This window comes from Phragmites australis, chromosome 3, assembly GCF_958298935.1.
Source record: "Phragmites australis chromosome 3, lpPhrAust1.1, whole genome shotgun sequence".
Lineage (NCBI taxonomy): Eukaryota > Viridiplantae > Streptophyta > Magnoliopsida > Poales > Poaceae > Phragmites > Phragmites australis.
Genome location: NC_084923.1, coordinates 18,284,023 through 18,298,932, shown reverse-complemented (window position 1 = coordinate 18,298,932; position 14,910 = coordinate 18,284,023). Strand labels below are relative to the sequence as shown.

Sequence of the window (14,910 nt, the reverse complement as noted above, 5' to 3'; positions counted from 1 at the left end):
ATTGTCTAGTTGCCAGTTCATATCATTCAAGTTGTTAGGGTACGAATTGGACATTGTTTCCAATCGAAAGCGACGCTTCTAACCCTGCCCCAATCGGTGACCGACATCAAATAGGTACACCTTTGGCTCTGAGCACCTGTGTAAGAGCTAATAGATTATAGATGCATGAACCTCATGATGCCTAGATAGCCTTGAATTTTTAAAAAATAATATTATTTTATCAGAAAATTGTAAAAATATTATTCAAAATCTAATATTTGTAGAAATAGGCACATATCGGTACTTCGAGTGCCGACTAAATATCTGTCAGTACTCTCTGTGTTGACTAGGGCTATTAAAAAAGCTTTGAAGCTTGTGAGCTACTCGAACTCGACTCGTCATAGGCTCGATTCGAGCTTGACTCAAGATCTTAACAAGTCAAGTTCAACGCTAGCCACAAGTTCGCGAGCCTGTCGAGCTTGAATAGCTCAGTAGAAGCTTGACTAACTTCAATTGCTTTCCATTGAGGTAAAATTGGTATTCATTCACTTTAGCTAAGTTTATTTTTTTAACTTCATCATCCAACCTAAAGTCCAACCGTCCAACCTCAAGACCACGTGACTACATGCACATGTGGCTCATAGATAAGGCTATCAAAAAAGCTCAAGGCTCGTGAGCTACTCGAACTTGACTCGCTCTAGGCTCGATTCGAGCTTGGTTTGAGACCCTAACAAGTCAAGGTCAAGCCTAGCTGTAGGCTCGGCCAGATCTTTGGCTCGAGTCGAGCTCAGCTCGAGTTTCTATCAAACTCAAGTTTGAAGCGACGAGCTCGCTTGAACTCAGCTCATTGACAATCCTAGTGCTGACAACCTATGTGTATAGTGGGCATGGGGCTTGTCAGTATGTGGAGTGCCAATAGGCGGTGGGCCCAGTGCTAGGGCGGTGCCACATCGTTATTTAATGCACCGCTTAGACTTGTCGGCTTGGTGTGCCGATAGGTGGATGCATAGCACCTGTCGGCACTCTGTGTGCTGACAGGTGACACATTAGGCATGTCGGCATCGAGTGCCGACGTGCCTTTAATATCTAACCGGCTGTTGGTTCCTCTTCTATGTCTTCTTCTTCCACTTGAGATCGATTTAGGTGGTGGCGACGACATTTTTGCGAGGCGTGGGGAGAGAGAGAGAGAGAGAGAGAGAGAGAGAGGAGCGGTGGTGAGGCACGGCGGCGAGCAACGGCGGTGGGGAGCAGTGCGGCGGCGAGGAAGGTTGGCAGTGAGAATTTTTTTTTTGTTTCGATGTAGAATACCTAGAAAATTGTTAGAAAACTAGAGACCTAGATATTAGATGTAGAGTAGAAATTTAGAGACCTATAAATAGTTAGAAAATTTAGGTACAAATTTTAGAAATTAAATTAGAAATGTTTGGTAGAAAATTTAGGTAGAAATTTTAGAGTAGTTAGAGTAGGAAATTTAGAATAGTTGGAGTAGAAAATTTAGAATAGTTAGATCTAGTTCTGAAATTTAGAATAGTTAGAGTAGAAAATTTAGAATAGTTTGGAAATTTAGAATATTTAGACCTAGTTCGGAATTTTAGAATAGTTAGATCTAGTTCTGAAATTTAGAATAGCTAGAAACTTTAGAATAGTTAGAAGTTTAGTTAGAAAATATAGAATAGTTAGAGTAGAAAATTTAGAATAGTTTGGAAAATATAGAATAGTTTGGAAATTTAGAAATGCACGTGTAGGTCAGAATATTTAGAGTACACCATTTAGAGTAGATTTTTTGGTACATGTAGAAAGTGTCGGTATTGTTTATAAATTGTTGGTATATGTAGAATAGGCAACCTGATGTTCTTGGAGACATATCTGTAGTAGAAATATACCATATATTTAGGATATGAAAAATTTGACGGCATGTTTACATTAGATAATTTTTGGCAACATTGAATTTTAAATGCGACATCAATGTGTATTGATGAACATTTAGAGTAGAATTGTTGTATAGTAGCAGTTATATTTGATGGATATGTAGAATATAAATGTTAGGTCTAAAAGAATATGTTTCAGTAGATTTTGCATGATCATTAGATTTATTTGAAATGACGGAATTTAGTATGATTGTTGCATCAGGGGATGTCGACCGTAGTGGGTTTTAGAGTTTTTTTACGGTCATAGATATGTCATACATTGTGATAACGAGGTAGATTTAAGTAACTTCCAGTATGTGAACACAACACTAAATAGTCTGGGAGAGATGAGGTGGGCCGAAGTGTTTGGGTAGCTGTATAATCTACTGTAAATTAATTTGGCATAACAACGGTTGACGGTCAAGTTTTTGATTCCTAGGTGTTGTGAAATCGAGTGGCACTAGGAGCTTTAGGAGCTAAAAAAATTCAAAGCAATGGCAGCAATTTATGTAGGATCGAATATACGTAAAATACCCAATCAGAAGGGGGTGAATGATTGCGAAAACAAAATTCAAAGATTAGCTCACCCAAATCGAAACTCAATTTATACTTAGTATTCCACTCGAAACAGAATGTATACACTCTAGTAAAAATGATGTACAAAAAGATCTGTTGGTCGGATTGCTCTTAAATTTGGTTAGCACAAACTAGATTCAAATACGAAACTAACCCAACAAGTATCGAGTAAATCAGATATGTGAATCAAAAGTTATTCCTGGTTGAAGTAGACTGTGTCAACCAGTATCGAGTAGATCAAAACTTAGTCGAGTTGATAAAAAGCTACTCGAGAACAAACCAAATCCACTCGAAATTTTCTCAGATCAAACACTAGATATTCTAGCAAGGTTTTGGATGGATTAAACCAAGATAAAACTTGATAAAAGCACGAGATTAATCGAAAATAAAATAACTCATCAACTTACGAAACATGATTTTCATTGCATAGATGAGTTTACAAGATGCCTCTCCAAAGCATCCAATAAGGATTTTCACGAAATCACAAAATAACTCTCTCTCGAGTTTCTCTATCTTTCTGTTGCATTATGCTGTCCTATTCTGTGCTTTGTTGTACTCTACCCAATACAACAGATCTTTATATTTATAGGGTAGCCACATGCACAAATATGATCGAATCGAACTACAACTCCTTGTCGTATTCAATCTGGTCTCTATCCTCCTCTAATCATAAGAGGACAAACAACTTCCGTTAATTAAGCTAATTAGCCAACAACTCTTACGTAATCATGCATACATGCATATACGTAACCAACTCAGAGTCCATCTTCGATACTAACTCTTGTCTCCCTCATGCCTGCTCTGACTTGAACAAGAATTCGTCTTCACGTCCTCTCATGATCAGATCGCCTCCGATGTCCATTGTGAAACTTTGTCTCCATATGCATTGTTCTCTCAGCTCGAACGTCTCGTATGACATCCTCGATCACCATGACCCCAGTTCCTCCTGAACCTAGTCGCGGAACCCTCTGTTCCTCCCTGAACTTAGTTCGTCGATCCGTGATCGACCACGTTCACCTTTGAGCAACATCTGCACATGAATCAAACAACAATCGAGTACGAGCACAAGTTCTTCCCGACTTGACTTAAGATCAATTCACGCAACACCGCACAAACTCCAAGTAAAACCAACACGTTAACATAAGCATACACAATTAATGATAACGCATCAAACCAACTATGCTATCCAAGCATATCTTAGCAACTCATGAACATCAACCAAATATCATTATGCTAAATCACTTTGCTCTATCAATTTTATCAATCAAACCAATTTTTCATCACATGATCTCACAATTTGTGACAATGGGGTTGACATGGGGGTTTTCCCATGTCATCCTTGTAGAAGCGAGTGATGTTGGTTTGACAAAAGTCGGCCCTAGTACCTTAGAAGCGGTTGGTGAAAATGTTGTCGTTAAGGAGGAGAATGTGGTTCCGCAAGTTCCTGTGAGGACAAGTGCTCTGGCTGAGGTTGAGATCGTAAGAGAAGATCATAACGACGACGAAGATACTCAGGCCACGATGGTCGCAGGGGAGCAGGACAAGGCACTTGTTGGCCAGATGGAGGCAGATGACAATGAGTTTTGTACATTTGTGGACTCAACTGCTCGAACAAAATGGGGCATGGAAAGTGGTATTCTAGCAATTGACAAATTTTGCAATGGATAATTTGACGGTCAACGATAGACACCAATCCACATGGAAGTATGATTCGATTGTGGTGAGTAAAGGGCAAATATTTCATGATAAGGTTCATTTGCAGCATGCAATGAAGAGATGACGTTTTTCAGAGAAGAGAAAGTTTAAGGTGGTAATTTCCAATCCTAGGACATACGATATGAAGTGTGTAGCTAAATGTTGCACGTGGCAAGTGCATGGTTTCTTGTTGAGGTGTGAAACTGTATGGGCAGTGTCCATTGTTGAGCAGCATACTTGCAATTTGGAGATACCTCTTCCCTCCCATAGGAACATAACCATAGATTTTGTGGCTAAGGAGATGTACCTAGAGGTTGTGAAGAAGACTAGTATGTTCCCGTTGTCTATTATGCTTGCTATTGACAACAGATTTGGGTATGAAATCTCGTATGACATGGCTTGGAGAGCGAAGCAGAAGTTGCCAGAGAAGAGGTTTGTCACATATAACGACTCTTACAACAACCTCTCTTCACTACTGGAGGTTATTCATGAGAGAAACCTAGGCACCTGCATTTCTACTCATGACTTTGTGAATCAGAATGGAGATCGAGTCCTTTAGCACACTTTCTGGTCATTTGGGTGTATGATCGAGGCATTTAGACATTACTGGCTAATGATGTGCGTGGACATGATATTCCTCACGGGCAAGTATAGTGGGTGGATACTCACAACTATTAGGATAGAAGCCAGTTTTCCCAAGGGAGGAGGTGTCAGAGGGCTTGGATCCTTTACCATTGGAGCCGCAAAGTGTAACGAGGAGGAGGAATGGTGGAAAGAAGGTTAAGTGTTTTTCCGACTGGATAAGACATGACTCATTAGAGAAATGGACACTTATTGCGGACACTGCTGGCTCATGTAATGAGATTATGACAACTAACCTTGCAAAGGTTTATAATTAGGTAATGAAGGGGAACGTGTTCCTGTCATTGGTGACAATTATGAAGAGAGTCACGCGAGGAACACAATGGTATCTTCAAGAGCGTTACAGTAAGGCCTCGATACACATGACTAACCCGTGGAGGGTGTACATATAGAAGATAACGTGTTATATGAAAGAGAAGAGTGGAAAGGGTCAGATACACAGAATTATATATATGAAATAATTATGGAATGCTACATGTGGCCGGAATTATAGCCTTTGCTAAAGCCCTTTGATTGGGTCCCATATGCTGTGAGAGGAAACATTCCTTTTGAAGAGCACAGGCAACTCTCATCAGCATGCTTTTACTTTAGGTTGCACAGAACGCTGGTTAGGTAAGGTTAACAAATGCACCAGGTGCTAACTTGGATGTTTTTTTGTTGTTGGGCATTTTAGGACTTGCAGGAGCCTTTTCTTTTTCTTCTATGTTAGACCGGAAAAATTACTCTACTGGCTGCCAAATAAGATTATGGTTTGCTAGGTATCACCGTACAAGTCTGACGCTGGATTTTTAGCTCGAATTGCGACGCAATAAATGTGCAGTTTTCCTTTCTGAAAATGCACAGAATGGAAGCGTGTTCCGGGCATTAGCGTATGTTACTGTAGCATATCTGTGCAACAGTACAAATGTGCATGGCACACAAGTGCATGGCATGTGCTATTCATTGTATCCATCTCTGTCCTGCCAAAGTAAGCCTATCTTCAACGGGATCGGTATTTTCATACGGCATCACTATTTAGCACGATTTGCCGATTGTGAATAGCTGTATTATCTATTATCCTCCAACAGAGCCTGTATCTAGTGATACAGTGCTGCGGTTGCGACACTGTAGCAGCTGGTTAGAGGCAAATTTGTTGATGCTTTGCGGAGTCTGTATCACTATTTTTTTAGTATGCATGTGGGTCCGAGGAAAGAGGAGGGTAATGGAAGTTAAGAAATAGGATAGTTATTGAAGATGAAAAAATAGAGATGTTGTAATAGTGTTAGAGGATACTATAATAATATTACAGTGAATTGATTTTTAGAGTATTTATTAAAGATGGTCTAACAAAACAAACTTCATGTGATTGCATTTCAGCAACTGCAGACGCCGTTACAGCTTTCGAAGGGCTGAGTCTATCTCTACATCATGTGATTGCACTTCAGCAGCTGCACACACACACATGTGGTTAGTTCCTCGAATCCTAAGCAACTGTGTACAGTGGCAGACAGAGGCTGACTTTCTTAGTCCTCCACCACATCATCTCCCTCTTCTTCTCTTAACCACCTTGGTTTCATCAATTCATTCCACACGACAAACACAAAACTGTACTATACAGTGCTAGCTCGTAGCATTGTCCAAAGCAGACTTGTTGAAGCGGTAGTTGAATCGATAAAACAAAAATTTTCAAGAAAGACGCGCGCTCATTATGCATGGCGTGGCCATTGATCTGGCCTGCCCCTCCTGCAGCTTCAAGGGTAGCCTGAGGCCAGGCACGCCTCCCAGAACTTGCGGTCCTCCTCCTGCCGCCTCACCGCCGCCACCTTAGGGTCCTCGCCGCCGGCACGGTCGTCCTCCGCTGTCCTGCTCCGTTTCGCCAAAAGGAAGCAACGGCGGAGGCTGCTCTCTTGGCTCCACCAGGCGGCGACGCTCCCGCTCCCCTGCTCATCGTCATCCTGTCCTTCACCGCGCTCGCCGCCGTCTACGCAGCTGCCGCACCCGTCCTCCTCATCGTCGCTGCCGCTGTCGAGGTCGATCAGCAACGGCTCCGACGGGCAGGGAAAGCACGAGCCCGCCACGCCCTCCTTCCTGCTGCGGGCGACGTCGGCGGCGTGGCTCCTCTTGCACCGAAGCTGCGGCCGCGCAACAATCGCCAGTGACGGCGACAGCGCTGGAGCTGGTGGCTGAGGCGAAGGCGGAGGCGGAGGAGGATGATGCCGGCGAGGGGCTACGTGCGGCTGCACGGCGGCCATCGACCAGACTTCAGAGAGGATATCGGAAGAAGAGATATCTCAGAAGTGAGGCTTTTGGTTTTGGTTTTGGTTTTGGTTTTTGGACGTCGTCGGCAATTGCCAATTGATACTAGGAGTTGGCGATCGAGCTAGGAAATAATGATGAGCTTGGCCGTCCCTTGCGACGACGGCGACGTGTCGGAGCCGGTGCACATCGACTTGTTGGGGCAGACTATAAATGATCTCACGTTGCCGGATTTGCAAAGCAAGCAATCCAATTCTGGCCGCTTTAATTTATTTAATTCTTAGGGGCTAGGGGTCGTCTGGTTGCACCGGTATCGGTATGTATGCCCATGGTTTTATGCCCCGTTTGTTTTTGTTGTGTAGGGTCAAAATTTAGATTTTGTGTAGAAGCTTATTCTTATTAGATTATGTATTATATGATTTTATAATATAACATGAATTATAGATGGTGAGAATCAGCTTTTGAATTATGATAGTTTTTTTGAGTTAGAATCTATAATTAGAATAAAAAAAACAAATCAAACCTTAGTCATGCTGGGCACTTAATCTGAAACGGCTTTCATGGTTTGCTTTGCTGTGCGCAGTTTATTCTCAGGGAATTCCATAGGAATTTCACATAAATTTCGTGTAGAACAGCATAGCTCTCAAAAGTATTTACTTGATTCATATAAATCCCAAGCGGCCTAATGTTATCTGGTTTTCACATCGGCTGGCGCATGCAGAAAATTTTCACAGATAAAAGAAGGGTAACATCAGCTTACACTTGATTGACTTTAAGCATTACAGGCTTGGACCAAGAAGAAAGCAACTAAATTAAACTACGTGCACCGTTAACCTCTTTTGCTGGGCCCCGGCGGTGGGACCAGATCAGATTCGTGTCCCAATTGAGCATCATTCGATAGGCAAGCACTGACACACTTGTTAGCATTGCTAGGTGGATAGGCAAGCACCAAGCAAGGCACTACTACGCTGTAGAGAAACAGTGAGACTGACGCTGACGGCTACGTGTCCGACCGATCTGGCGCCTCCTTCTAGAAGGCCACTGGCGTTGCCCCCACGAGGCCTGCCTGGACGGGGAGGAGAGGGATTATTAAAAAAATAATTTTTATTAAAAGCTGCTTATGATTTATATTAAAAATTGTTAATTTTTATAATAATTTTTTAAATTTTTAGCAAATCAACTTGTTAGAGAAATCACACTCAGAATATGGTCTATTAATTTTGTTAAAATCTTATCCTATGTCCAATCAATCCTGCAATATTTAGAACATGTTCCATACATGCATGCATCCTTGTCTCCATGTGCCTGCCTGCCGTGGTCGTCATTAGCTCAGGGGCCAGGCCGGGCGAGCACACCGACGTGGCCGGCACTGTTCCAGCTACTGTATCGTACCACCTGCTACGGGTTGCAACGTTGAGCGTGGCGTGGGCTGGCCTTGTTAGGGTGCACGGAAACAACGGTACCCGCGAACGCTTTTGAGTGGAGGCGTACGTGTGTGACCAAGTCGACGCCCGCCCGTGAACGCTTTTGTTGGCCAAGTTGTTGTTTGTTGTTTTCTCTCTCTGTTTTTTGTTTTTTTTTTCTTGAGACTGTCCTGGCAGTTGAAGATGAGGGTAAAGTCAGCGAGAAATATATCTCTTCACAGCCATTAATGTCTTCGGTGAGTGGTGAGCGCAGAACGTCAAGTTGCTCCAATGCCGCACACGTATTGAATGGATTTTTAGTTAAAATACTAACAAAAGTAACAAGCAGGGCATTTGGTCTAGTGGTATGATTCTCGCTTTGGGTGCGAGAGGTCCCGAGTTCGATTCTCGGAATGCCCCATTTCGTTTTCCATTTTTTGTGGGGAGAGCTAATCCACGTACGCACGTATCGTCCGGCGCCAAATCAATCTCGCGAGCCGGAAAATCCACATCCCGCCGTCGTCTACCTCAGCTCGGCGCGGCCGGCACTTTGCGGAGGGAGCAGCAAAGCCCGCCGCTGCCATTTGGCTGACCAACAACGGGCGCCGGCTCAAATGGCGCGGTGGCCAAAAACCGCAATGCACGAGCGATCGGACTGCGGCTGGCTCGTCCAGTGTCGGAGCGATGATCCAGATGCCAGCAGGGCTGGAAACTAGCCACCTAACACTAACGCCCAATACCATCCACACCAACGCATAACCGAAGACAACATAAAACACGTAAATGATAGTATGAAATTTCATATCCATGTTTGACGGTAAAACAATGGCAATTTTTTTATAACGATACACATTATTTAAATAAATGTGCCGATGATTCCAAATTCTCTGTTCTATGATTCCAGACAAATCTAGTTACGCAAACTGAATTAGATGATTACGTAAATGTGTTGGTTCACTTTGCGTTGCTGAATCGCTGCAGCAGTGCAGCCTGCCTGCTCGCACACGCACGCACGGGGAGAAGCGAAGGCCGAGGAGGAGCTGCTGCGGGATTAGCGAGGGCCGGGGGGGGGGGGGGGGCACGGCTCCGCCGGCCGTCTCGGAGCCGCGGATGCTGCGTGCTCCAGTGCGGCACAGGGCGAAAGCCGGCAGCGCCAAAGAGCGGACGCCGGCGGAGGGAACCAATGGTTGGGCTGCTGAGACATAGGTGTTAAGGGGAGAAAAAACAAATTTTATTGAATTTTGTTCAGAAAGATTTCTTATCCATACCATCCATCTCGTGATCCAATAGCTGAGCTAAAACGAAAAGAGAAAAAATAGACATATCATTACAGTAAAAAGGATTTTTTTAATGATCAAATCCTATAAAATTTACTTCCGAGGAGAGAAGAGCAGTCCAGCTAGTTGGGCCACGACTAGGGCCATAGCCATAGTTGCCATAGGCCCGGAGCTCGTCCATCGGTGACCCAGCCTCTCGCCAAATCCCCTGAGACCGCTCAGTTGTTACTCGCAGACATAAAAGAAGCGATGCTGCAGCATGCACGAGCCGCCGTTTGTAGCATAACGGTAACGGGTTCCAGAAAACATATCGATCGGGAATTCACAAAGCAACATGTCTTGTGAACAGGTTCAGGCATAGGCCATAGTGCACAGTTTAGCTCATCGGTAGATACACAGTTCTGAATGACAAATACGCTGATCAGAGATCAGGTGCTCTTATTTGAGAATCGCCGCATAAACATGAGGAAAATGCTAAGCTCAGAGAGTGTTCATATCGGCCTGTTGATGGCGGCAGGAGACGTACGGCACTTTCAGCCCTGGAGTCCAATGATCCCTGGAGTAGTAAAATGTAATCAGCAATACATCAAGTACTAACAGCAAGCCTTGGGGGGGGGGGGGGGGTGTAATTTGGAGAAAATGGGATTGTGGAACCAGCGAACATACCACAAGCAACTCGGCCACCAGCATTTCCAGTGCTCTTGCTGAGTTCGTGCCCACCTGAATATAAAAACAACAAATGTTAGCCTTATATCGGCCAGTTTAATTGTTTTTAATTGCTGAGGCACTCAATTTGAATAGCTATTTCAGTTTGGAAATTAAGGACAGGACAACTGATTATGAAAGGGTGCACAGACGAGATGTTTCAAGTTAGCATGGAATCACGGAACAGTTTACTACGAAGTAGTAAGGCAAGTTGAGCAGCCCAAAATTCGTCTCTAGATTTTCGTTATAGAAATATCAGAATGATAACACATACCCACACAATGATATAAACAAATATATCAATGCACAAGCACCAGACAGTAAACAAGCTTTAAGAATGCACAGCTGGGCACGCTGCTAATGTACATAAGCCAAAACATGACGGGGCTGTGCAAAGGCAAAGTTCTTCTGAAAGGTGAATATCAGCAGACAGACCAATAGGTAATAGACATCTCGGTTAAAGACAATGTAACCTAGAGATTAACTTGCGTAAAGTTAAAATATCCTTTAACCTGAGTGAGAAATGTCTGAAGCACTAAGCTTCACGGAGTCACATTTTAACCTGAGTGAGAAATGTCTGAAGCACTAAGCTTCACGGAGTCACATTTTAACCTGAGTGAGAAATGTCCGAAGCACTCGGCTTCATGGAGTCACAGGACAGTAGATGTATATTAACACCTTGAATTTAAGTGAACAACATGTGTACAACAAGCACCTATTACCTACATTTTTTCTCCAGCATCTCCAAAGCAGTTTCTGTTTATGTGGATGACATGGACAATGGTACAAAAGTATTACCCTTTCCAAGATCATCAGGATCAGCGTGAACAACAACAGCTCTGCCAATGATTGAATTTGGTCCAGTAAGTGGGATCTGCCAAAAAAATTGTTACCATGTTAAAGAAAAGTAGGCTAGGGTAACATCGGAATAATCAGAGACACCGAGTATTCTGAGGAAATATCTGATTACCTGGCTGTCGACAACATTGATATTAGCAACACCTGACAACAGAAAAATTAACTCTTCAGTGATAAGAATCGTATAATGCATACACAACATGGTAATGGGGTTATGGACTACAACACTATAGAAGTATGGTAGAGCCTGGCTAAGGTAGTGTAGGAGAGAGGGAAAGAGATAACCGAGGGAGGTAGAGCTGAAGTGAGAGAGGAACAGATAGAGGAAGAGGTCGGCAGGGGATAGAGAGAGATAGATAAAGGAGAGACTTCTTATTTCATTGCTTCCAAAAGTTATGCCTAATGCTTAACTTATATAGCCGGCCAGAACTCATCCAACCGACCAACTCTTATCTCCTATCTAATTTAAACTAACAGAGTCCTAATCCTAATCCACTAACTAACAACCTGATTTATCTCTAACAATCTGACTTATCTCTTATCTAATTTAAACTAACAACTGAATCATAAAGAAATCTCTGCTGCTGTGTTTTTCCTTGGGCCCGGCCGGCCACCATGACAAAGTAACTCATCTTCCTGAGCATAATTATCATCTGTTACATGGGGATGGAACGTGCCAGGCAAAGATGGGCAAGAGAACATTACCATCTGCTCCAGCCGTCACATTTCCAAGATCACCAGCATGGCGATTCTCATCTTCAGGTGCTCCATGCTCCTTACCCGCAGGATTGTAATGTGGCCCTACGTTATGAAATAAGTTCAGGCATATGTTAAAATTCAACAGATGACAGCTTGGTACCTATCCTGATCACATAGGCAAGCCAAAGTAAGAACAATAAATACCAGTTGACATGCAGCCATTTGTGGTGTCACCAAGTGCGTGCACATGGAACCCATGAAGACCAGGCTTGAGGCCGGATACACTTCCAGTAACAGCGGTGGGGCCTAATAATAAAAATAGCCAGTAAACATCAACAATGGAGTGACTACAATTTATTTAACCAAAAAAAGATCGTAAAATAGATGATAACTTACCATCCCCCTCTTGGGTAAAGTAGATGGTACCCTTGACAGCATCGCTGCTACCAAGCACAGCAACAGCCTTCACCATTTTTTATGTGATCTGTAAATAGTTCCGCAATTAAAAGACATTTCAGAATAGTTAAATTATCCAACTACAAGAAAGTAGTAAGATACATTAGTTCATTTTCGTGGTTACCCCTAAAATAACATTGCATCTACATAACCCCATCCTCTTAGTGGAAGATCAAAATGTTAAGCAGCAGACATGAACCATATATGGAGATATCAACTGTATGGCACAATCGTCCAGATTTCTAAACCATGAAAACTTCGATGCTTCATGATGCGCAATATAGCAAGTGCCTATTTCCACATACTAGAACCACACAAACCGTTACATTTATTCAAGACAAATAAAATACACATCTAAACCTTTATACGAGAAGAACACAACTCCTAGAGAATCACACCTTGAACTAGTGGGTGGAAATAAAGACTTAACAAGTGCACACAACATTAAATTCTCGGGATGGCCCTTGGTTATCCCTGAATATACTCCCATCACTTTCCCTGACAAAATGATAACAGGATATCACTATCTAACTTATGTGATCAAAACGTACTCTAAAACTGGTCATATGAACAGGCCGAAACCATGAGCCCATGATATCTGAATTTCTACAACCGTTTTATGGCATGATTCAGTCTTTTTTATTCCCTGATACCAATTGTGATGCCCCTACACGTTTCAAATACGTGATCATTCTTTCGTCAGGTATTGGTGAATTCTGCAGTTCATCTGGTTAATCCAAACGCCAAGACTACAAAATCTACAGCCACCGCTGCCTCGACATACCATCAGACCCGCAAAATTACTGTTTCAAGTATGCAATCTACACGTACTCAAAAGCGATGTTATGCCAGCACACGATATGGATATACGGTAATCCATTTCCTCAACGGCATAACCATTCATCGCAAACAAGCAAGCAGTTCCTGACATGAGAGCCAAAGCACAACACATACTAACGCTCCCGAAGCACCTAATCGACTGAACGAATCACCTAAAAAGGAACCAAATCGAGCCCCACTTGTGACACCAAGTTGGGAACTTGGAATCGATCACGTGTAAATCGACATCAATACGTGAGAGATCTGGCTCGACGATCAATCAGAAGCTAACGGGAACGGGAAACAAAAGAAGAAGATAACAGATCGCACCCAGCAATCTAAGATCCAACCACAACTGCTCCGTCGGAATCGGAGACTGGATCAGTGGACTGCACGAAATAACAGCGGAGCGAGGCGATCGAAACCCCAAGAATTTGTGAGGTTTTGGTAAAGCAGCAGCGTACCTCAGGCGACCCCCGCGGCGAGGAAGGAAGGGATGCGAAGGCGATGGCCTTGAAATCTTGCGCTTCTGGAAGGTCCCGGGCGGGGCTGGTCCGAGGAGTAGTTGGTAGCAGCCGAAGCTGTCAAGTAGCATTGCTACTCCGCAACGACCGGCTGCTCTTCTAACATTGATTTCACACCTCCGCTTCGAAATTTTCTAGGATTCTTGCCGGAGGGTGTAAATCCCACTACATAGTGTAAATTTTCTAGGAATCTCATAATTTGTTTGAATCGGTTTCTAAGGAAACTGGTTAATTGTGGTACCCCTCCTCTCATATTCTTTTACTATTTAATATAAATCTCTAAAATTTAAATAATTTATTTATTTTTATAATCCATTATTGTCTTTTAGCCTCTTCATTTTGTTATCGATTACGGATATGAGATTTGTTTTACTACTAAAACTAATTCAAGAGAGAAATTAGTAGATAATATTCTCCCTCCTAGAGGCCCGTATTTCGGAGCTTAGGTAGACTCTCCTACAGGGAGGGACCATCAGATCTTAGAAAAAAATCCATCAGAGAGAGACACTAGCCATCCTCCACCTGCAAAGAATGACCTACATTTAATACGACGTAAGTGGAGGTCGTTCTAACATCCTCGGTGCAAGTAGAGTTCGTCCTAATACCTTGTCCTAATATCTTGACAGTACGGCGTCGCAATAGACGACTGGCAGAATATCACGTATTTAGAGCCACTTGCACCACTATATCGTTATAGTAGATAATATCTTCTAAACTTAGGACAGAGGTATCTCATCTAGACCCATGCTATATGATTCATTCAACCGGCTCAAGGTCCTTATGTATTGCAATATTTGTATCGCTGTAAATGCATACATATACATCGACACCCCTGAATGGCCCTATAAATACATACCTTTGGTTATCAGGTCAAGGAACCGATCCTTTTTACCATCAACATATTTGGTGGTCTTCCTCTTCACTTCTTCTCCAAGCTTGAATCACTCATGTGAGTGAGTTTTCGTCGTACTTATTCGTGTAAGATATCTTCTTGTGCCAGCAATTACAACGTTCAGTGTTTGTGTTTTTATTGCACCGCACAAACACTTAGTTAGTAATATATTTAAGCAATAGTTTTTCCCCTGTTATTAAGGATAAATAATGTTGAATAAGGATATCTCCAGCGGTTTCGTTT

The 14,910-nt window shown here is 42.8% G+C and overlaps 2 protein-coding genes and 1 non-coding gene across 4 annotated transcripts; 1 reads left to right on the top strand and 2 right to left on the bottom strand.

The window, feature by feature from the left end:
• Positions 1 to 6,136: 6,136 nt before the first annotated feature.
• Positions 6,137 to 7,105, bottom strand: LOC133912514 (uncharacterized). The gene has a single exon (XM_062355297.1). It carries the CDS (start codon positions 7,028 to 7,030, stop codon positions 6,530 to 6,532), a length of 501 nt encoding a protein of 166 aa, XP_062211281.1. The 5' UTR covers positions 7,031 to 7,105; the 3' UTR covers positions 6,137 to 6,529.
• A 1,680-nt stretch (positions 7,106 to 8,785) lies between these two features.
• Positions 8,786 to 8,857, top strand: TRNAP-UGG (transfer RNA proline (anticodon UGG)). Its single transcript has one exon. It is a non-coding gene; the product is annotated as a tRNA-Pro (tRNA).
• Positions 8,858 to 10,010: 1,153 nt separating this feature from the next.
• On the bottom strand, positions 10,011 to 13,878 carry LOC133912513 (superoxide dismutase [Cu-Zn] 4AP). 2 transcript variants are annotated; one of them, XM_062355294.1, is made up of 8 exons: positions 13,716 to 13,878; positions 12,373 to 12,460; positions 12,181 to 12,282; positions 11,983 to 12,078; positions 11,390 to 11,421; positions 11,218 to 11,293; positions 10,381 to 10,434; positions 10,011 to 10,270 (listed from the first exon to the last, which is right to left on the bottom strand). In XM_062355294.1, the coding sequence occupies exons 2-8, from the start codon at positions 12,446 to 12,448 to the stop codon at positions 10,248 to 10,250; spliced, it is 459 nt and encodes a 152-aa protein (XP_062211278.1). In that variant the 5' UTR covers positions 12,449 to 12,460; positions 13,716 to 13,878; the 3' UTR covers positions 10,011 to 10,247. The 2 variants fall into 2 exon arrangements, with proteins under 2 accessions (XP_062211278.1, XP_062211280.1); XM_062355296.1 differs by having other exon boundaries at positions 13,582 to 13,722.
• Positions 13,879 to 14,910: the final 1,032 nt, after the last annotated feature.